A 24,013-nucleotide genomic window follows, 5' to 3' on the forward strand; every position below is an offset into this window, starting at 1 on the left:
TTGCGTGTGGTCCCATCTTCTTAGCACCCGGCCTGGACCCTTGCGCATGTGAATATTGATATCTATTAAGGGAGTGAATGAAGACCAAAACCGTTGGCTTAAGTGGTGCAAAACTCGGGCATCTTTATGTTACTATTAAATCCCTTATAAACTTAATGAAATCAAGAGCTTCTAAAATAATATTCCTCATTTCTTGGCGAGTCACCATCTTTTGAACTCTTTTGAACTTTTTCTGGAGAAAGAGAGCAATAAAATTGCAAACCAGTTTGTTTTGGGGCAGGAATAATTATCCCGTGAGACCAAAGTCCTGCCTGGACCGTGGTAGCAAGAGGAGCAAGTTCAAAGGACTGTACTCGTCTCCTCTCTCAGCTTTGGCCACCCTCAGAAAAAACCATCTGCTCAGTAAGAGAAGAACGCTCAGCCCTTTGCGAAAAGTTCCTCTCTTTACTTCGCCACCTCGCTCGCTGATGCCTTGGCAGAGGGAATAAAACGTGAAACAGAAAGGACGTTTTCAGACAAGCTCTCCTCAATTCGTTCAGGCCTCTTCACTTCCTGCCTGGGTTACCACAATGCCCCAAAGTCCTCTCCTGGCATCTTGTTTCTAAAAACAAATCTTAGCTCGTCACTCTGATGCTTGCAGTCTTTCAATGGTTACTCATTCTCCTCTGGATAAAATCCAAACTTTTCATGATCTGGCCCTGGGATTGCTGCTCCAGCCAAATCTTTCTCCATCGATACCAAGCCGTCCAGTCCCCCGGCCCCGGCCCTGGCCTTCCTCCTGGGCCTCTCCCCCCTCCCCCAGCCCCCTCAGCCTTTTCCTGGCTGAACCCAAGCCCATCCTTCAAGATTTAGTTTCAACTGTCCCGGCAGGAAGTTTCTCTGGAGCCCCTCATGATATATTAGGCTTCCTCAGCAAACTTAACAGACCTCTTCGGACTTGAGCAAGTGGCTCTTTAAGCCTCATTATCTCAATCTAGAAAATTGGAATAATGCAGTACTTACCTCAGGAGCTTGCAGCAAAGATACTGAGCACTGCGCCTGTCTCGTACAGTGTCACCTATCAGGTGTTAAATCGTAGCAATTACGTAATCTCTTCATCACGTTTGTGGAAAAGAGATCGAGGGAGGTCAAACGGCTCATGTAGAAAAAAGGCAGTGGGCGGGGAATTTCTGATTAGCTTAGAAAGGTTTACAAACCTAATTTCAAAGTGAGGAAATCAGAGGGAATTTACTTTAAATCTCACATTGAAATGAAATATTTGAAAGAAAACTTGAGGTTAAAGTGGATTCTACGCTACTAAGAAAAATGGCAAGTCAGAGCAACTTTTGAGACACTTCAGAGTATTTGATGCATAGAATCACAATGTTTCCTTAACAGTTCCAACTTGCTAATGACTTTGTGTGGAGCTGCTTACTTCTATGTTCAAGGGAGTGGTGTCCGCACATTCACTGAGTAATGTGGTTTGTGACTTCTTAGCCTTTCTGTCTATTGAATTAAGTGCAACATTAAACCATTAACATGACCTTAAGAAAATCAATGCTGCCCGAGGCTCACGACCACTCATTCTACAGCTTAACTGGTCCTTAGCTTCAGCTTTTGACTCCAAACTTGTACTATCCAACTCAGTAGCCATGAGCCACACATGGCTATTGGGTGCTTGAATGTGGGTAGTTCGAACTGAAATATGCTGTCAGTAAAATATGCATAGATTTTGAAGGTCTGGTTGAGAAAAAAAGGAATGCAAACTATCTCAATAATTTTTACACTGACTTCACGTGAAATGATATTTCTGATTTAGTGTGCTAAATAATTTAAAATATTAAATGCATCTATTTCTTTTTAATTTTTTGTTGTGGCTACCAAAATATTTCAAATAACTTATTTGGCTAATTATATGTCTACTGAACAGCTCTGCTCTTGACCTTGTGGTTGCTCTGTCTCTCCCTCTTGCTCTGTAATTCTGCCTTTCAAATAAATAAATAAATCTTTTTTTTAAAAAAAAGCACTGCACACTGTACATGAACTTTAAAAAATGTTTGTGGAAAAATGGAATGTAAAGAATTTTTGAAATCCATGCATATTCCTTGTATATGAGCATACAGAGAAAAATTTGGAAGGAAATACTTCAAATATTAAAAGATGGTTAATTGTGATGTTACGGGGTTTTGGAGTAATATACACTTGAAAATTTCATTTCTATATATTCCTCTATTCCAAGCTTTTTAAAAAAGATTTTCAATTTTATTTATTTGAAAGGCAGAGTTACAGAGAGAGAGAGAGAGAGAGGTCTTCCATCCCCTGTTTCATTCCCCAAAGGGCCACAACGGCCAGAGCTGAACCAGGCTGCAGCCAGGAGCCAGCGAGATGAGATGCCAGTGTTGCAGGTCATAGCTTAACCCACTGCACCACAACGCGGGCCCCTATTCCAAAGTCTTGACATATGTGTGCATAGTTTTAAATTATTTCCTTTTATTCATTACTTTTATATCCCTTTTAACCTCTGCCCTCACATATGCACAGCCTCTACCCTCAGCCACATTCTTTACCAGGGTGGTGCATTTGTCGCAACTGCTGAACCTACATCACCGTCACCTAAGTCTATATTCCCCTTACTCTTTGGAAGCGCATAGAATTCCGCTTTACACAATCCACGTGCTAACTCACAAGGTCTGTGTGGCCTGATACTGCTGCCTTCTGTTCAGCTCCTTCCCATGATGTCTGCATTCCGCTCACTCTTGGTGCGGGGAGCTGGTCCTCTTCTTCCACTTGGCTTCATTTTTCTCTCAGTGTCTCACATCCACTTCCTCTCTCCTCAATCCCCACCTTCTTTTCCCCTCTCCTTCTTTTCCTCCCCCTCTCCCTCCTCCTTCTCCCACCGTCCCCCTCCTCCTCCTCCTCCTCCTCCTCGTCTTCCTCCTTTCTTGTCTCCTGTCTCTCCTGCTGTTTTGGGGAGTCTGGCATGCACATGCAGGGTCAAACATCTGTAGGTTGCAGGCAGATTCCACCTGCCGCTGGAGTCCTGGAGAAGGTGCTCACCTTAGGGGGCGGGACCAAGGGAGCGCAAGACTTCTCTGGAGGATGGATGCGGTGTAGATGCTCGGTGGGGGAGGATCTTTCAGGCTGAGGAAGGCAGTCGGCAAAAAGCAGAGGACTTTCCGGGGGAGAGTCCAGCAGAGGAGCTCTTCCGCCGCTGGGTCTGCGGATTGCTGTCTCCTCGGGCTGGCAGTCACTTATGAAGGATGCTGACCTTAGTTGATTTGAGCTCCTGGATTGAATTAGTCCTGGTTGTATAATTGACTTTGATATGTGGCCTTTGGATCTGAATTGGGTTTAATGAGATTTAACTGCTTCAAAGGGCTTTATAAGAATTCATTTTATCCTTCAAATCTGATTTCAGATGCTACCTACTTTATGACGCCTTCTTGGGCTTTGATGGTCCTCCTCTCGTGCTCCCATGGTGCCCTGGCTGATACATACTGTGCTCAAGCAATTGCCCCCACTGTATTTTCTCTTTTCTGGATGAAATCTTTCCTTTATTGCCTCTCTTCAGGAATCTTGAGGGACAGGCAGGTATCTTGTTCATGTTTGTATCCCAGGCCTACCACAGACCAGGAACACGTTCAACTGAGCCAGCAGGTGCTCATAATGGCTTTTAAAGATTATATGAATGGTTAACATTAAGTAAGCACTGTGGCAAGCGCTATACCTATATTGTTTCACTCATTAGACACTTCAGAAGAAAAGAACTTTTATTATCCTCATTTTACAGCGACTGAGAGTAAGATACATTCATTTGATTTAAGGTCAACTGTAAGTGGCAGAATTTTTTGTACGTGGTTTCGGCTTCAAGCTATGGGCTCTTACCTGACCACAGAAGGAGACACGGATGGCTGAGGAACGCTTCTCCTTCCGTGGCTGAAGACGTGACTGCAAGTGTCCACCATTGATTTTACAGAGGAAATTACGATGTTCTAACTCATTGATGCTTCTAACTTCTCAATCATCTTTTCCCTCATTCTTCTTCTCAAAGTTTTATTTGAAAGGCAGAGTGACACAGAGACAGAGCTCTTCCATCTGCCACTTGCGCAGTGTGGACCCCCGTACTTTACATCACAGCTGCCTCCCAGGGTGCACATTAGCAGGAAGCTGGAATCGGAAGTGGGGACTCGATATAAGCACCCAGATGTAGGATGTAGCGGGCTTAATCCTGAGCCAAACAGGGGAGCCCCTTTTCCTTCTTCCTTTGGTGTAACCCTCTCAAGGAAAATGTTTTGAACGCTTCCTTTGAGGTGTAATCCAGCCAAAAACTAAGTGTTTTATAGGGAAGGGAGCTAACATTTTCTCTGGTTCTTGTAGCCACTCATGCATTTGTGAATTTACATATACCAAGCAAGCACCTACTGTGTGCTAGGAACTTCTTTCGGCGCTTGACAGCGGTAAGCAAACCGAGTGGAGGTTCTGGGGCGGAGGGGGGGTGGGGTGGGGGACGCGCAGGTGCCTGGCTCCCTGGCTCCTCGCGGCAACCGCCCCAGGTCACAGATAACTCTTAGCCCGCGGGTCTGCGCCCGGGGCGGGGCTGGGTGCTTCATTTGTGCTAACTCGGCACACCAAGCCTCTGTGCCAAGGGGCAGTCTCTCCCCCTTTTACGGATGAGGAGACCGAGACACAGAGGCTAAGGGACTCCCGCGGCTTCGAGCGCAGGCTCTCCCGCACACGGCTGCATTGTTTCGTTTATGTCTCTCTCTTCCTATCACAATTTTTAGCCGCTGAATCCTTGTCCCCTGACTCCCAAGTCCGGGGGTTTGCGCTGTGCCCGGGCAGCCTCGTGGAATAAATGAGAATGCCTTGGAATTTTGGGCAACTCTTCCTCTTCCAAAGAATTCAAACTGATTTCCACGTCATTCTGAGAGACTTGTGAAGAGTTCCCCCGCCAGGGCAAAGAGAGTGCGTGGGCCCCGGGTCACCTTACACGGCCAGGGCACCCAGCAGATGGCGCTATTTCAGTAGCCACCCGCCGGCTGCCCAGTCCCCTGGGCTCACCGCCTCAGCCGAAAGCTTCCCGGCCCTCCCTCACTCCCTTCTCTCTCCCCCTCCCCACGGAGCCCGGCCCACGTGACCTCCAGGCGGCCAATGGGCGAGCAGAGAGGGCGAGCTGGTCCCTGTGGCCGCCATTAAAGCGAAGGGAAAACCCGTGAATTCGGATTAAAGGGGGAAAAACACCGCCCGCTGGGCCCACAAAATGGGGGAGACTAAGGCGTCCAGGCGGTGAGGCCGCAGGAGAGCAGACGTTAGGCCGGCGGGGCCCAGGGACGACACGAAGACACAGCCAGAGAATGGTCTGAGCCCGGAGACACCGCCACCACCTCCGCCACTGAGGAGACTCTGGGCTTTAAGGACATCGCCGCTGCCGGGCCGGGGGCCTGGGCTCCTCTCCCGGTTCTCGCCCTTCCCGCCCCTCTCGGGGCTCCTCCGCGCCCGGGAGAACCCTCCGGAGCTTGGGCTCTGCGGTCTCGGACTCGATTTTGATTATTTATTGTGTAATTTATTGTTTTTCTTGTGGAAGGAGCACACATCGCCTCTGTCCCCCCGGAGAGGGACGAGCGTCCGCGGGCTCCGCAGTCCGGCCCGCCGGGCGAGCGCGGCGCGGCCCTCCCGCCTCCGGCCCTCGGCCCCGGGCGGCTGGGTGCCGGCCGGGCGGCGGGGGCTGCTCGCGGCGGCGGCGGCGGCGGCGGCGGCGGCAGGGGGGGTGGGTGGGGAGGGCGGGCGGCCCGGCGGCCTCCTCTTCCACCGCCCCCCCAACCACCACCCCCCCGCCCTCCCCGGTGTCTGTGTTTCTCTCTCTGGTCGGAGGCGGCGGTAATGGCGGATGGTGGGTTGTGGCGCCGGCGGCGGCTGCTGTGAGGGACGATGAGTTCCTCCTCCGTGCAGAACGGGGCCAGCCTGGAAGATTGTCACTGTAACCTCTTCTGCCTGGTGAGTGCCGGGGCCGCGGGCGGCGGGGGGAGGGGGCCGGGGGGCGCCCTTGGGCCATGGGGGAGGGGGCCGGGTCGGATCCCGATGCCCGAGTGCCCGGGCTAGGCCCAGCCGGAGCCGGTGCCCTGCGGAGCTCCGCAGCCGGCGCCGGGGACGGCGTCCGCTCCCCGGCTGTCCCGGGCTCCGTCCTGGGAGTGTGGGCTCTTCTCCCTTGTCCTGTTTCGGACTCCGTGTCTCTCTCTCTTTTTCCACGGAAGTCTTGTCTTCAACTTGGGCACCTTATCTGGTCGGACGCGAACATTTCCCTCTGTGTTTCTTGCTTAACTGTTGCTTTTCTCCCTGGTGACTCTGTGTCCCTTTTTCAGACTTTCCGTGAGTGCTCCTGCTTCCCCTGCCTTTCGGCCTTCCCCGGGTCATTTGGTTTCCCCTGGTATACGGGACCCTAGACCCGGAGCAGGGAAAGGCTCTTTTCTTCGTTTTTCATTTCGTTTGCCTGAGTCAGACTAACTCAGGGTTACTTTTCTTCCTTGGCTGACTTCAGATCTTTGTGTCAAAAACTAGTAGATGCTGTTTCATATGTCTTCTTTCTAAACTTTGAAAACAGTTTGCCATTTTGACAATTTCTAGCCATCTTGCTTTTATTAGAACATTATGTTTTTCTTGAGAGTGGAAGGTCTGATGGAGGAGGTGCTGTGGTTTTTGCACTAAATGCTTCTATATTTGTCTGCTTTGCTTGCTGTTTAAGACGGTTTGGAACAGCCTGCTCCTTGTTTTATTAAAAAGTCTGGGCAATCTGGGTGTCGAGATGACAGTTGTGTCGATTGGCCCAGGTCTGCTAACACCCAGCGGTGAAGACTTAGAAAAGTACCAACTGCTGGACGTAATAATAGCGTCCTGAGTTGGACAGTAGCTGAGCTCCATCAGTGACTCGAAGTTTGGGTGACTTTCCTTTCTCATTTTCCCCTGTAGTATGTGAAATAATAAGAATATATGATAGGGGGTCGGGTCCGTGGCGTAGTGGGTAAAGCCACCGCCTGCTGTGCCGGCATCCCATATGGGCCCTGTTGGAGTCCCGGCTGCTGCACTTCTGATCCAGCTCTCTGCTGTGGCCTGGGAAGGCAGCGGAAGATGGCCCAAGTCCTTGGACCCCTGCACCCACGTGGGAGACCCGGAAGAGGCTCCTGGCTCCTGGCTTGGGATCAGCCTAGCTCTGGCCATTGCGGCCATCTGGGAAGTGAACCAGAGGATGGAAGACCTCTCTCTGCCTCTGCCTCTGCCTCTGCCTTTGCCTTTCTGTAGCTCTGCCTTTCAAACAAATAAATAAATCTTAAAAAAAAAAAGGGTATATGATAGGTAAGTGATTTTAAGTGGGCGGAGCACAAGTAGCTGGCAAGTGTTAACTGCCAGCCAGTCATGTTTCAGCAGTTTCATTTTTTGGCACCTCATGCTTTGCATCTTTAAAGAAGTATTGAATTTCTTTTGTCACATTTTTTTTTTCATGATGTTCAGTTGAGGTCTTTAATGCACTTCCCCCTTCTAAAATATGTTGATCAGCATCTCTTCAGATACAGTAAGGCAAACATCGGGTTTTACATTTCTGTCCTCTCCCAACTCAGTCTGTTTTTGGAACTTTTAGGATCAGATTCTTTGAAGATAGCCTGGCACAAGCCTGACAGTTCTTTGTGATAATTATTTGACTTTTCCAGAGGGGTGTGTGTGAAGAGTTAACATGAATTTTTTTTTTCTTCCAAGAATTGTTCAGGTGTCTTTTTTCACTAGAGTCATGATTACAATAAATATGTAGTGATGGGTCTTAAGAATTAATTTTCAGCTAAAAGCTTGATATCAAGGATCAAATGTCACCAGTTAGAATATAACTTACGACAGAAGAAATATATACTCAGTGTGCAATATTAAAGTACAGTTTATATTTAGCATCATTAAGTTCTTTTATTTCTTCTTGGGACACATTCATTAAGTTACTATGCAGCGACATCTTGGTGTCAATTTTTTAAGTTTTTTTTCCCTTAGATTCTTGGTTGTTTTACTATCAGAATTAAAAAGTTTTTTTTTTTTTTTTTAAATCTTAACCTGCTTTCAGTATGTTAGGTGTACATTGAAAAATTCTAGTGTCTTAATGAAATAAGGTACTTCATAATGAATGCTTGAGACTTTCAGTGAATACACAATAATAAATCATGCTTTCTTTCCTCCAGGCTGACTTGACAGGAATTAAATGGAAACGATACGTTTGGCAAGGCCCAACTTCTGCCCCTATTCTGTTTCCGGTGACAGAAGAAGACCCCATTTTGAGCAGTTTTAGCCGCTGCCTTAAGGCAGATGTACTTGGTGTTTGGCGGCGAGATCAAAGACCTGGAAGAAGAGAACTGTGGATTTTTTGGTGGGGTGAAGATCCCAATTTTGCTGACCTTATTCACCATGATTTATCAGGTGAAAGCAACTTACTTCTTACTGGTGATACAACAGTGTTGCATAGCTTTTCCAAAATACCATTTGTATTACAAATTAAGGTGTGTGTGTTTATGTGTGTGTATGTGTGTGTGACACTGTTAGGTATGAAACCAGATGAAAGATCATCATGTTTTATTTAACTGTGATTATTTTATTTACATAAATCATCAATATGTGTTATGATGGGTTTTTTACACTGAGGATAACTGTCCTTCTGTCACCCAGCTTCCTTCTTAATTTCTCACAGGTGGTTAGATCCCAAGGAATACATTAACCTCAGAAAATTGGAATTGGGGAGCATAAAGTTCATACCAGAGCCATACTAATACTTTGGAAGCAAAGTGTAACTCAGCCTTTGAGTCAGTTCTGTCACTGATCTTTTTTTGCCTGAATGTACAGATGACTGTAGGAGTATCTAGAAATGTAACTTTTTGTTGTGTTTCTTTAGAGGCTTAGAGTTATTTTGTTATTGCTGTGTGTGATTATTACTTTATTAACACTTGAAGGCATGTGTTCATTTTGTTATTTTTTAAAGTGAGTCTTAGATACTGTTCCATTAAAGACTATTAATGTGAGACAAGTGCCAACTTGTTTTAATTTTTATAGGACATAGGATCATAATCGAAAAAGTTACACAGAAATACCTTTATTGTGAGCAAATAAATATTACTTTCTTTGTTTTAGGACTAAAAGCTACTTTAGAGACAGAGGATAGCTAGCTCTTCATGTGATTACTGAAGCTTGGATTTACTGTGAGAGTCAGTGTTAACTGAATTTTTGATGATAGAAATGCATATGATTAGTTGTGTTGTGCTGCAAAGTGCCAAAGACTTCAAATTAGTATGATAATGATCCTTGAAGTATAAATTTCTGATTTTTTTAAAAAAGAGTTCTTATTTTACCCTAAAGTTTCTGTTAATATTCACTAAATAGAGCCATCTGAAATAGGGTCTGTTTTATTTTTGAAGGAAATATGATCTAGATACACGTATAGTACGTGAGACCAGTATTTATGTAGGAATTCATGTCTTATATTTAATAATTGCTTTTACTTTCTAGTGCATATACTACACCCTCTGCTGTGTTAATTACATTTGAGAGTGGTTGCAATTCTTCTTGATAAAGCTTGCCACTTTTCCCAACATGCCTGCTTAGAGAATCTAGTCTTTAGTTCTAAATACGTAGTAAAGTTCTAAATTTGTGAATTGTGTTTATATTTCTGTGTGTATATATAACGTATGCACATATGTCAGGATGTAAAAATGCCTGAGTGGTTTGAGTAAGGTGATGCTTCTAATTGTTACACCAAAAGCTAAACATGTCAACTTGGTTTTTCTTTCATTGGTTTGGGTATAGCTAAGTAACTTTAATCTTTGTATGATCATAAGAAAACCACCTTACTGAAATGTTTGGGGACTTACATTGTTGATAAGACTCTAAAATTACATAATTTTAATGTATATAACATGTAGTTATATAACAATGTTGTGGATAAAACTAGATAAACTGTACTTTTTGATAAAACATTGTTGATAAACTGCAATACTGTCCTTGGCAGTTTCGATTGTCTTAAAGTTTACAGAGAATCTTAGCAGTTTTCCCCCCCTTAAGATTCCATGAAATAACATTTTGAAGAATGAAAGATCATTTTAACAGATTTATAGTATTTAGTTTTACCATATTATGACTAATATTTTGAAAGGGAAGAGCCTATTAGAGTTAGAGGAAAGCTGTTTTGATGTATATTGTTAAAACACTATAGTATGTGGGTATGACATTTCATTTAGGTTTCATGTTATCAGTCAGTTCTGTTTTCTCTACTGAAACTGGGTTACAGTTTTAAGAATTTCTTCTCTAGTTACCTTTGATTTTTAGCATAATTTTCAAAAGTATTAGCACCTGTACTTTAAAGTAGCTATTAATCTTGACTGTGATTGAAGTAATTTGGGGAGATTAGGTTTTAATTGTTGTCAGATTTTGCTTAATGCTATTGAATGGAAAATCATTTTTTAAAATTTATTGAAGTGGAAGTGACTGAACTAGTAAACCAAAGTACAATTAGAAATAGTATGAGGTCATATTCCAAAGCCTGTCGTATGTTGTTATAGTTTGCATAATGCATAGTCAGTGATATTTATATAATGTTTTAGCTTTTTTCTTTAAGAAAACCTGTTATTTACTTTAGTGTGTTATTACTTAAATCAGACATATCTCAAAGAATAATAAGGTCTTTTCAGATGGACGATATTTGTCTTGCCCTTTCCTTTGCTCCAGGGACACCGTCTGCCTCCCTTTTGGGGTAATTAGTCTGCCTCTGTCTCTCTAGCTAACCTTTTTCATTTCTTCCCATCTGTGGCACTCTATTCCCTTCTTTTAATCTCCCCTGAGGAGAGAGCAGCTGGACAGTAGGGGTGGCATCAGCTGCAGGAGGCAGTCCTGAGTTCCAAGTGGAGGTGTAGCACTGGAGGAAAGGGGAACCGGAAGGACCCAGGTGGTAACTGAAAAGCTGGTTAATTTAGCCGGAGTCTGCTCTTCACAGGCAGTGTTCTTCTGTTTGGTTTGGTACCTACCACATCTTGTTACTGAAATGTGTGTGATTATGGTGATAATATTGCCCTAATTTTTCTGGTGAGTGAAGAGGAAAAGTATTCCTTTTTGCAAAGATTGGAATGTTGTTATTTAACTCAGATATTCAATAACAAGACTACAGAATTGCCTTTACTTAGTCCCCTTACCTTCTTGTCATCCATAATGCATTTTTTTATAAAGATTTACTTGTGTTTGAAAGACAGAGAGAAAGGGAGTGGTGGAGGCAGGGAGAGAGAGAGAGAGAGAGAGAGAGAGATCTTCAGTCTGCCAATTCACTCTTCAAATGGCTGCAAAGGCCTGTGCTGGTCCAAGCTGAAGCCAGGAGCTTCATGTGGGTCTCCCATATAGGTGCAGGGGCCTACGTAATTGGGCCTTTTTCTGCTGCTTTCCCACATACACCAGCAGAGAGCTGAATTAGAAATGGAGCAGTTAAGATTCGAACCAGCACCCATAATAGGATGTTGACATTGCAAGTGATGGCTTAGTCCACTGTGCCACAATGCCAGCCTCATCTATAGTGTGTTTTTTGTTGTTAAGATTTATTCACTTATTAGACAGAGTTACAGAGAGGGAGAGACAGAGATATTCCATTCACTGGCTCTCTCCTCAGATGGCTGCAATGGCCAGAGCTGGGCCGGTCTGGAGCCAAGAGCCAGGAGCCTCCTCTGGGTCTCACCAGTACTTGGGTGATCTTCCACTGCTTTCCCAGGTACCCAGCAAGCAGCTGATCAGAAATGGAGCAGCTGGGACTTGAACTGAAACACATTTGGGGTGCTTGCTTTGGAATCAGTAGCTTGACCTGCTTTACCACAGCGCCTGCCCCCCCCCCCCCCCCAGTATATATATTTTTAATACATTTGTTTATGTATTTGAAAGGCAGAGAGAGAGAGAGAGAAAGAAAGAGCTCTTCCATCTGCTGGTTCACTCCCCAGATGGCTGCAAAGGCTGGAGCTGTGCTGATCCCAAGCCAGGAGCCAGGAGCTTCCTCCAGGTCTCCCATGTGGGTGCAGGGGCCCAAGGACTTGGGCCATCTTCTACTGCTTTCTCAGACCATAGCAGAGAGCTGGATCGGAAGTGGAGCAGCAGGGACTTGAACCGGCGCCCATATGGGATGCTGGCATTGCAGGCGATGGCTTTACCTGGTATGCCACAGCACCATTCCACATTATGTATTTTTTAAATTAACTAATAAACTAGGATAGTGCTAGATTCACATAAAAGTTACAAAGTTAGTGTGAGCAGTTCCTGTATAACTTAATGAGTTTCCTATATTTTCAACATCTTATATTAGAATGATATCTTTTTCTCTACTAATGAATGAGCATTGATCCTTCATTACTCAAGTATTTATGTACTTTATTTGGATGTCCTTTATTTTTACTAAATGTCATTTTTTGTCTTGGGATCCTAGCCAGGATACCATATTACATTTAGTTATTGTGTCTCCTTAGGCTGTTGTAGACTGTGACAGTTTGTAAATGGAAAATAATGATTTTGACAGTTCTGAAAAGGCTGGTCAAGTTTCATAGTACATTTTATATTTCAGCCTCTTTCTCTTTGCTATCACTTAACACATGTTTGGATCGCCTTCCTTTCAGATGTATTGATGTGTTTAAATAGAACAGAAACTCATCTTATTGTTAATTGATAAAGATCAGTTACAATAAATCAAGTCTGATTTAGTGCATACTTTAAACTTTCACTTACTCATCTTGTATCAGTAGTAAATATGGCTTAGCAAAGTAATTTACAAAAAGGCTTGATGATTTTTGTGTCAGAATTTGTGTAGCCTAGTATTAGCCTAATTGTAACCTTCCAGAAAGATATTAGTTAAAAAAAAATCTATTGGGTCTCAAAACCAAACATACATGCTTTTTACTTTTTGCTCTTTTCTGTCAGGAGAATGAGTAAGTGATTCTATATTGATAGTAATTTTTTTTTTTAAGTTGGATAGTTAGAAAGAGAGTTCCCATCTACTGGTTCATTCCAATGCCCAAAATGGCTGGTACTTGGCTAGGTCAAAGTCAGGAACTACGAAATCAGTCTGGCTATTTTATTTGGTTGGCAGATACTCAGGTACTTGAGCCATCCCTGCTGCCTCCTAAGGTCTACATTAGCATGAAGATGGAGCCAGAATGCTGGGTGTTGAATACAGGCACTCCAATGTGGGGTGCTGGCTGTGATATTATATTTTGATAGAAAAAGGATTAGGAACAAAACTCCTTTCTGGTTACAGCATTTTTTTTCCCTTTTGTAGTTTTGTAGTGAACTGTTTAGTGGTTGTGTGAAAGTGGATGATAGATGCAGAATTGGTGGTGGGAAAATGTTAGCTCAATCCCACTGGTCAAAAGTCCCTGTAAGGCCGGCGCTGCGGCTCACTAGGCTAATCCTCTGCCTTGCGGTGCCGGCACACCGGGTTCTAGTCCCAGTCGGGGCACCGGATTCTGTCCCGGTTGCCCCTCTTCCAGGCCAGCTCTCTGCTGTGGCAAGGGAGTGCAGTGGAGGATGGCCCAAGTGCTTGGGCCCTGCACCCCATGGGAGACCAGGATAAGTACCTGGCTCCTGCCATCGGATCAGCGCGGTGCGCTGGCTGCGGCGCGCTGGCCGCAGCGGCCATTGGAGGGTGAACCAATGGCAAAGGAAGACCTTTCTCTCTGTCTCTCTCACTGTCCACTCTGCCTGTCAAAAAAAAAAAAAAAGAAAAAAGAAAAAAGAAAAGTCCCTGTAATGGGGCAGGCATTGGCTAAGTGGCTAAAACACTTGCATCCTCGATCAGTGCCTGGGTTTGGGTCCTAGCTCTGCTCCCAACTCTAGCTTACAGCTCAAGTGCACACTGGGAGCAACGGGTGGTGGCTCAAGGACTTGAGCCGTTGCCACCCATGTGGGGAGCCATGGATTGAGTTCCTGTTTCCTGGTCCAGTCCCTGCCATTGAGGGCATTTGGTGAGTGAGCTAGTAGATGAGAGATTTCCCTCTGTCTCTCTATTATCTTTCTGCTTCTCAGATAAATATATAGATATTTCCTTAAAAGTCTGTATCATAAGACTGATTGATTCTTTTAAGCAAACTGTTAGTTTGCTTTCATGTAAGATTGCTTCATTTTCATTAGTGTGTCCTTGAAGAAGAGTTTTCTGTGTATTTTTATTCTGTGTATTAGCCTTTTTGGAATTTTTTTTCTGTCAGCATTGGCTTTTATTCTGTTCTTTAAAATAAAAATAAAAACAGAAACTACTCTCTTTCCCAATTTTGATGTCTTAAAAAATCATAGTAAGTTAGACTGTGACGGGACTGAGAAAACTGATACCTTGAGAACTAAAAGCAGAGACTCAATGAGAGCTAAAAATATTTTTTTTTTCTTGGCTCCTAAGATCAGTATACTGGATTTTAGAAACATGTCCTAATACTTTATATTAGAATTTTATCATAATTGAATACTGCTCAAAGTAAATGGGCTAATGTTCTGAATTTAATTTTTGATGATTTTATTGAAGCATATTAGTTATGGTGGTCTTCAACTTTAAATGACAGCTTTTAACAGGATCAACAGATAGATAATCAGCAGCCAAGCATAGGAATCTAGTTGCAGCTGAGTTAAAACACTTTATGTCTATGTAGTAGTCTACTAAGGGTTAATTCATTTATATCTTCTGTTGTAAAATTTACTTGTGGCTAAATTCTTAGTATTGGTAAGTTTTCTAGGTGTTCATTTGCTGTATTCTGTTTACTGTCCTTTTTGAGCATTAAGTTTTGTCTTAACAAGTTTCAAATAAAAGTCAAGCTGTTCTTTCAAAAGGTTTATTTGTTCATTCATTCATTGGACAAACTGAGAGGAGAGAGAGAGAGAAAGAGAAGCCTTCCATCTGCTGGTTTACTCTCCAGATGGCTACAACAGCCGGGACTAGTCCAATCTGAAGCCAGGAGACCTGAACTCCATAATGGTCTCCCATTTGAGTGCCTGGGCCATTGTCCATTGCCTTCTCAGGCACATTACCAGGAAACTGGATTAGAAGTGGAGCAGCTAAGACCTGAACCTATGTTTCGATATGGGGTGTTGCTGTCGAAAGTGTATGCCAGCTTCAAGCTATTTTTAAATCAAAGTTTTCAAGTTTTTGCTATAGGAAAATGGTGCTCTCAGTAATATTTGTTGAATGAATGATTTGTGAATGGGAAGTTACTGTTCAAGACAGTGATACAGACGTTTGAAGCATTTCTGTTTATTCTCTCAGGAAATAAATGATACTTTCTTCCATGCTGATATTTAACCTATTCATTATTCATTAGTGTATGTTGCATTTTGATATGTTTATCAGAATTACACAGGATAAGACTCCTTTTTTTAAACAGCTGATCATCATGGAGATGTTTAAAGATGTCAGTAAAGTTCTAAGAAAAAAGTTGGGTACTGGGTGTACACCAGCTTTTTTGACTTTTTTTTCCCTACTGGCACGGAATTATTTTGATTACCTAGCACATACTTTGGCACTACTCTCCTGTGTATTCTCAAGAAAAACTTTAGTAATCAAATTTACTATTTAAACTTTTGTGTTTTCTGTAAACAAATTCTTGGTGAAAAAAATTTTTTTTAAAGATTTATTTATTTATGTGAAAGAGAGAGAAGAGACAGATGTTCCATCCACTGGTTCACTCCCCAAGCCACAATGGCCAGGGTTGGGCCAGGCTGAAGCCAGGAGCCAGGAGCTTCATCGGTTCTCCCACATGGGAGTAGGGGCCCAAGGACTTGGACCATTCTCTTCTACTTTGCCAGGCCATTAGCAGGGAGCTGGATGGGAAGTGGAGTAGCCAGGGCTTGAACTGGCACCCATGTTAGATGTAAGTGTTGCAGGCAGTGACTGAACCAGCTGTACTATAGCACCGGCTGCCCCTCGTGGTGAAAATTTTCAAGTCACATTGATGATTTAGAATTCTAATGCTGTAATAACAGAAAAGTGCTAAAAATGCAGAATTGAAGCTCTTATTTTCTCCAGGGATACAGATAAAAGAGGGAGAAAATATTTAAATAAATTAAGCAGAGTTTTTTTGTTAAGCTATAGTTGATTCAGTTCAAAAGAACAAGGTAAAGATTTGCCATGTGTTCCCATGTCCATACACTTCCTGTTATAATGCTGGTGTTGAGATTCAAGGACCTTTTTAATTAGAGTTGTATAAGTTTTATTTATTTATTTGAAAGGCAAAGTGGCAGAGAAAGGGAAAAAGAGAGATATACCATCTATTGCTTCACCCCCAAGGTGAGTGCAACAGCTGGGGCTGAGCCAAGCTGAAGCCAGACACCTGGAGCTCCATTTTAGTCTCCCCATGGGTGGTGAGGGTTCCCAGCACTTGGGTAGTTCATCAGCCTTCCCAGGAGCATTAGCAGAGAAGTTGGGACTTGAACTGTCACTGTGATATGGGCTGTGGATGTCCTAAGTAGTGGCTTAACCCACTGGGCAAAGATTCTTGCCTCTATCACTCTGTCTTGAGTGGGTTGGTTTTATCATTGGACTTTTCATATATCTGAATAAAATATATTAGAAATGTTTTTATTGTGCTTATTACATCAGGGTGTTATAAAGTTGGTTCAGAGGCTGGTGCTATGGTGTGCTGGGTTAAGCTGCTGCCTGCAATGCTGACATCACATATGGGTGCCAGTTCTGGTCCCAGCTGCTCCACTTCTGGTTCAGCTCCCTGCTTGGGTGCCTGCATCCATGTGGGAGACTCAAAAGAAGCTCTGGGCTTCTGGCTTTGGCATGGCACAGCCCCAACTGTTGGGCCATCTGGGGAGTGCCTTCCAAGTAAAATAAATAAATCTTTAAAAAAAAAAAAAATGTTGGTTCAGTAGGCTTTTTCTAAGTGACACCCTTTCCCTACTCCCCCTCACCCCCAATGCTATAAAAACCGAACCAAAAACCTTTGAACTTTCCATTAAGCTTTATTAGGGCTTAATTTCCTCAGCAGTGAAAAATGAAATTCTGTTACTTTAGTGCGACGATTACTAGTCACTTTCCGTGTAGGTGAAGATGCATTTCAGAGATTCATTGGCTTAAAAAAAGAAGACAACCAGGTAGGTTGTCTGTACTTCTTTCTTTCATGTGTAATTCCTATTTAGTGTTATTGGGAATTGTGGGCTTTTGGGGGCATAGGACCTGAGGGCCACTTGAAGCATGTAGTTCACTTGAGTTTGTATCAGATTTAGACTAATGAGGGAGAAATGTTTGAAAATATACTTTTCTAAACTAAATTTATATATTAAGCCATTTAACTGCAGGACTAACTGAAATGAACTAACCATAAAACTTCATAATGTTATCTGAAGCTTTATAAATCATTATATTGCAGCTTCTTTTATTCCATAGGTTTTTAAATTTACTGTGTTGGAAAGAAGGCAAATTCATTCTTAAATTTTAAATGAATAGTTTATTTGTTGTTGGTAGCAACTGTACAACTTTGATGTGTATGATGGTAACTACATCTTGGATCTCTGGTGCTTTAAAGTTTACATGTAGTTAAGAAAAAGATTTTTGGTAATGGCTGCTTAGGACAAACATTGAAACTGTTGTGCTTCTTAAAAGGCAGAGACTTTTGATGTGAAAGGTAATAAAAATAAAAGATACTAGGTAGATGATAAAGAGGTAAAGAATTGGTAGATACACAGCATAATTCTTTTGGAATTAGGAGCATGTGTATTTCTGTAGTAATAAGTCACATAATTTGAGCTAAATATCTTCATATAAGCTGTTTACTTTTGAAATGGTAAGAACTTACTAAGCTGAAAGCAGGGTGTTTGAGAAAGGTTCTTTTTTTCTCAGCAACACAAATATGCTTGCGATTTAGACCTTTAAATAATTAAAATGTTACTATGTATCACTTCCCTTTCTTCCTAGCTTCATATTTTCTTTAATGGAATTGAACCAATAAATGTTTTTGATTTAAATGAAAGTACCTGTGTCTCCAACATAATAAAGTGTGACGATATTTTCCTATTTATTTTTTAAAATTCTGTCATATTGCCTCTTTTTAAAGCTTACATCATTTTTTTTAAAGCTAAACTTTTAGCAGAACCATACTTAGTTGCTTTGAAAGACCTATTGTTTATGACACTTGAAAGAACAGTATAAAATCAACATTACAACCTTTGTAGTGGCATAGAGTTTCTACTGCAGTTAAAGTCCGCTGTCATTACGCTTTCAGTTAATGTTTATTCTACCCATTTGTTATGTAAGTTCTGAATATAAACTGTATATAACTCTTAATCATGTCTCCACTTTTATTCAAAAGCTGTTGAATCTATTTTCCTGTGGGATGATATCTGTATACATTTTTATTGTTGAACTGAGAAAAGTGTTGTCATATGTAAAAATTGAATGGAGATGACCCATGTTTAGAAAATATTGATAAAGGCCGGCGCCGCGGCTCACTAGGCTAATCCTCCGCCTTGCAGTGCCGGCACACCGGGTTCTAGTCCCGGTCGGGGCGCTGGATTCTGTCCCGGTTGCCCCTCTTCCAGGCCAGCTCTCTGCTGTGGCAAGGGAGTGCAGTGGAGGATGGCCCAAGTGCTTGGGCCCTGCACCCCATGGGAGACCAGGATGAGTACCTGGCTCCTGCCATCGGATCAGCGCGATGCACTGGCCGCAGCACGCCAGCTGTGGTGGCCATTGGAGGGTGAACCAATGGCAAAGGAAGACCTTTCTCTCTGTCTCTCTCTCTCTCACTGTCCACTCTGCCTGTCAAAAAAAATAAAAAAAATAAAATTTTAAAAAAAGAAAATATTGATAAAGGAATAAAGGTTAAAATAAGATATACAATTAATTATATTTATACTAAGCAATTTACACTATTAAGGTGATTAAAAGAGGATATACAATTAAATATACTAAGCAATTTACACTATTAAGGTGAAAATTAAGATGCTTAAGTGGTATTATTTGGAGCAAGATTCATTGCATGTTTTGTTAAGATAGAAAATGGATAGTTGCAAACTACATCTAAGAACCTCAAAATGATTGTGTTAACTTTTTGATAAATTAATTTGGAATAATTGATGAACCTGCTGGCAAAATTTAGGCTGTATATTTAGTGAAGGTAGTTGTAACTTCATGTGACAGAAGTGACATTTAAAATTTTTAAGTTTTTAAATTTTAAAATTCCCCACCCAACTAGGGGATTGTATACGGAATAATAATCATGGGAATTGTTTGGTTGGAAGGAGACCTAAAATGGCTGATAATATACTGCTTGTTAGGCTCTGTGCCAACAGCTTCCCCTTTATTCATCACTTAGTTTTATAGTTGAGCCATGGATTAGATTGCTGATGGACATGAAATGTTTTGAGTTTAATTATTAACTGTCTAGATGTTTTTTGGCAGGTTGAATGATTGGATGAATTAGGACAAAGTAACAAGTGCGCCAGTGTAGAAATTGGCATCATGGGCGTGGACCGTATTTAATATTTTCCTGGTTATACAAATAAGTGTCCTTTGCATTGATAGAGCCAAATCTATAGGTTTATGATATCATTGCCTTTTTTCTCTTATGTTATTACCTTTTTATAGGATAGGAAACATAATTTTTAAGTAGTTAAATAGACTGTATAACAGGCCTTTTATTCCTTGTGGAGTACTTTGAAATAAGATATTTTAATGTCTAGAGATACATTGAAGTGTTTGTATCTTAATACTGTAAGGTGAAATAGCGCTTTTTAAATGTTTGTTTATTTTCATCTACTGGGAAGGTAGAGGAGCAGTAGGATGCTGCAACAGTCAGGGCTGGGCCATGTTGCAGACAGGAGCCTGGCACTCCATCCCAGTCTCCAATGGGGATAGCAGGGACCCAAGTACTTGAGCCAGCATTGCTGCCACCCAGCATGGATTAGCAAGAAGCTTGATCAGAAGCAGAAGAGCCAGAACTCAAACTTAGAACTCTGATATGTAATGCAAGCACCTGCTGCACCACAGCTTCTGTGCTGTTTATTAATATGCAACTTAAACGGTAACATTTTTTTACTTGGCTCTGAATACAGTGCTACTACTTTATTTATTTATTTTTTTCTTTTAGAAGAGGAAGATGGCGTTTGGGAGAATGGACTTTCCTATGAATGCCGTACTCTGCTTTTCAAAGCAGTTCACAATCTGTTGGAACGGTGTTTAATGAACCGGAACTTTGTACGTATTGGCAAGTGGTTTGTAAAGCCTTATGAAAAAGATGAAAAACCTATAAATAAAAGGTAAGTTATCTGACTTAAACTTTTACTTGATATTTCTTGAGTTTTTTTTAATCTTTATGACTTTATAGAGAATGTGGGATAAAATAAGCTAATACCTCACAGAAATACTTAGGGGGTTAACTATGGTAAAGAATAATGTTAAGTTTTCTTTAACTATTTCTGTCTTCCCTTCACAGATTTTAAGGTTTTTTTACAGTGTGAATAGACTGTATTTTAATATAGTGGTCTAAATTTTGATTCGGATCCTCAAGAAATTGTAGGATGAAAACAGAGGCATAGAAATGCCTTTTTTTAGTACTAGTGGAAATATGTGTGTAGTAGTCTGTTAACATTAGGTAATATTAACACCTGTTAAAGACAGTGATCTCTGCATTATATTTTGGGTGGAGTTAGCCCTTCTTATTTTCCAGTCTCTTAATTTGCTTTCATTGAAATAATTTAAATTTGTATTTTTCTATTTAAGACATAATTACTCTTGGAGAGTTTGTAATTTTCTTGAACTTTGAATTAAGCAAATTTCTGATGCTAATTAGTAGAGTGGTTGCAGATGGAGGTACAGAAGACATTAAGATAGATGCCCTCCTTTTCCTGTGTAATTAAAAGCTTCAGGGTACTATACTTCCCTGTGATGTGAATAACATAAGAAATTGTCTGTTGGAAAATTCAGTCCCAAGCAGTTGGTGAATTAATGAGACTCGAGATGAACAAGTGACAAGCAAGGTAGGATGTGGAAGAGAAAATGAAAAGGAATTTGTTTTTACCGAAAAAAGATTTATTTATTTGAAAGGCAGAGTTCCAGAGAGAGAAGGAAAGACTGAGGTCTCCATCCACTGATTCACTCCCCAGATGGCTGCAATAGCCAGGCCTGGCCCAGACTGAAGCCAGGAACTCAAAGTTTCTTCTGAGGGTCCCATGTTGAGGCAGGGGCTGAAGCACTTGGGCCGTCTTCTGCTGCTTTCCCAGGTACATTAGCAAGGAGCTAGATTGGAAGTGGAACAGCCGGGGCTCAAACCAGGGTCCATATGGGATGCTGCATCACAGGTGGTGGCTTAACCTGCTGTGCCACAGTGCTGGTCCCATATACTTCTTACTCTTTTTTTTTTTTAAACTTTCTTTTTTAGTTTTTGTATCCTGGATGAGTAATAACCTTGGAGAAATAAAAATTATTTGATTAACATAAACTTCTATTGTTAACAAAATAATTAAGTGTACCAGTTAGGAATACATTCCTCTACAAATTACAAGAAACCTGGTCAGCTGGGTTATGTAGGGATTGATTGACCTTTTTCTTAGTAGTAGGAGGTCCAGAAGTAGATAATTCAGTACTGTGCTTATGTTCAGTAAAGTCATCAAGGATTCAGGGTTCCCTGAAAATTTTTTTGCTTTGTTATCTTTGGTCTTTAGCTTTTGTCTTCAAGATCCCAGTGGGTATTGAGCTTCCAGATCTTACAATGAGTGCCAGGCAGGAAGAGGAAGGAAGATAGGAAGTAGGAGGAGAAGGAGTCAGTGTAAAGCAGATTATTTCCTAGAAACTGTAGCCAGTGTATTATTGGCTATACTAAGAGGTTAAATATATTTTAATTGGAGGGGCCGGCACTGTGGCACAGCGGGTTAACATCCTGGCCTGAAGCGCTGGCATCCCATGTGGGCGCTGGTTCGAGACCTGGCTGCTCCACTTCCGATCCAGCTCTCTGCTATGGCCTGGGAAACCGGTAGAAGATGGCCAAAGTCCTTGGACCCCTGCACCTGCATGGGAGACCCGGAAGAAGCTCCTGGCTCCTGGCTTCGGATTGGCGCAGCTCCAGTCATTGCAAGGCTTTTCTCTCTCTCTCTGCCTCTCCTCTCTCTGTGTAACTCTGACTTTCAAATAAATAAATAAATCTTTAAAAAAAAAACTTTTAGGGCTGGCACCGTGGCTCAGTAGGCTAATCCTCTGCCTGCGGCGCCAGCACCCCGGGTTCTAGTCCTGATCAGAGCGCCGGATTCTGTCCCAGTTGCCCCTCTTCCAGGCCAGCTCTCTTCTATAGCCTGGGAGTGCAGTGGAGGATGACCCAAGTCCCTGGGCCCTGCACCCGCATGGGAGACCAGGAGAAGCACCTGGCTCCTGGCTTCGGATCAGCGCAGTGTGCCAGCTGCAGTGTGCCGGCCGCGGTGGCCATTGGAGGGTGAACCAACGGCAAAAGGAAGACCTTTCTCTCTGTTTCTGTCTCTCTCACTGTCCACTCTGCCTGTCAAAACATAGTCACTCTGAACAAAATAAGGCACTTGTTATTAAGAAGAAAGGGAAAATAGAAATTAGATGGGTAGTTAGAAGGGGAAATGGATATTTGATAGACTATAGCAACGTCTATCGTATACAGTAGTTCCCCATGGTTCAGTTTCCCGTAGTCAGTTGTGGTCTGAAAATATTGAATGGAAAATTCCAGAAATGAAAAATTCATAAGTTTTAAATTGCATGCCATTCTGAGTAATGTGAAGAAATCTCTTGGTGTCCAACTTCTTGCTGCACAGGACTGAATCATCCCTTTGTTCAGCATGTCTATCCGTATATGCTGTCCACTTGTTAGTCACTTTGTAGTGGTCTTTGTTACGAGGTGGACTGTTGTGTTCTTAATGTTCAGGTAATGTTATTTTACTTAATAATGGCTCCAACACTCTTAAGAGTAATGATGCTGGCAACTTGAATGTACCTAAGAGAAGCCATAAAATGTCTCCTTTAAGTGAAAAGGTCAAAGTACTGAAAGATATTTTGAGACAGAACACCTTCCTATAACTTTTATTATAGTATATTCTCATATTTGTTATATTTTATTACAGATTTTATTATGATAAGGTTCTGATAAACCTATTGTAAATTGGAAATGATGTGTTGGTAATGGATTTAATATACCTAACTTAACAAACATAGCTTTGCCTAAAAACTCTTAAATTATCATCCTGTATTGGACAAGGTGATCCAAACCAAAGCCTATTTTGTGCTAAGGTACTGGAGATTATCCAAAAAATGCCAGCAGCACAATAGACTGTAGAATATTGATTATTTATCCTCTCCTGCTTCCCAGCATCTTGAGTATATTGTGCTACCTATCATTCATCTGGGCAAGTATCCAAATTTGAAATTTGAAGTATGATTTCCACTGACTGTACATTACTTTTACACCATTGTAAACTTGAGAAATCATAAGTTGAATCATCGTTAATGAGGGCCAGTTTGTATTCCTAATATCCTATTGTACCTTATTTATAAATGAAAACTTATAGTAAGTTTGCAGAGGAAAAAAACAGAGTGTATGTGTAGGGTTCAGTACTATCTGCAGCTTTAAGCATTCGCTGGGGATTTTGGAACATATTTCTGTTGGATAAGAAAGGACTACTGTACATTTATATGGCTTATTTAAGAGTCGAGCAGATTTCCATGATTTAAAATGAAAAGCTGCAATCCTGAGCCCCAGGTACTAGATTTACTTGTCAGAAGCAGTCCTTTTTAATTCTTTTGATAGTTTCTTTTACCTTTTTAAATTTTTTTGAAGCAAACAAATGCTTACTCTTGAGTTTTCCGTTATTCAGAATTATTCTATTGACTTTCTGTTGAGGATTTAGCTATCTTATTTACTCCCAATCCCCAACATCCTGACATCAGCTGTCTTCCACACACTATTTTTCTCCTCCTTTTCCCTATCTTGCCAATACAGTTAGGACTTTGACTAAAATAATATTTATTGTTTATACTGTTATCATTGTGTAAGCCTTGTAACTGAGCTTA

The 24,013-nt window shown here is 41.8% G+C and overlaps 1 protein-coding gene across 4 annotated transcripts in view; it reads left to right on the forward strand.

Moving 5' to 3' along the window:
* The first annotated feature begins 5,161 nt into the window (after window positions 1-5,161).
* Window positions 5,162-24,013, forward strand: part of MED13 (mediator complex subunit 13) — a 114,977-nt gene continuing 96,125 nt past the window's right edge. For all 4 annotated transcript variants that reach the window (XR_011383550.1, XR_007911285.2, XM_051824707.2 and 1 more), the window contains exons 1-3: window positions 5,162-5,973; window positions 8,190-8,424; window positions 20,082-20,250. Coding sequence is in view for 2 of the 4 variants with exons in the window: in XM_051824707.2 (XP_051680667.2) it covers window positions 5,908-5,973; window positions 8,190-8,424; window positions 20,082-20,250 (470 nt within the window). In the remaining 2 variants the exon portion in view is untranslated. The remainder of the gene's footprint in view (window positions 5,974-8,189; window positions 8,425-20,081; window positions 20,251-24,013) is intronic.

This window comes from Oryctolagus cuniculus, chromosome 17 (assembly GCF_964237555.1).
Source record: "Oryctolagus cuniculus chromosome 17, mOryCun1.1, whole genome shotgun sequence".
Lineage (NCBI taxonomy): Eukaryota > Metazoa > Chordata > Mammalia > Lagomorpha > Leporidae > Oryctolagus > Oryctolagus cuniculus.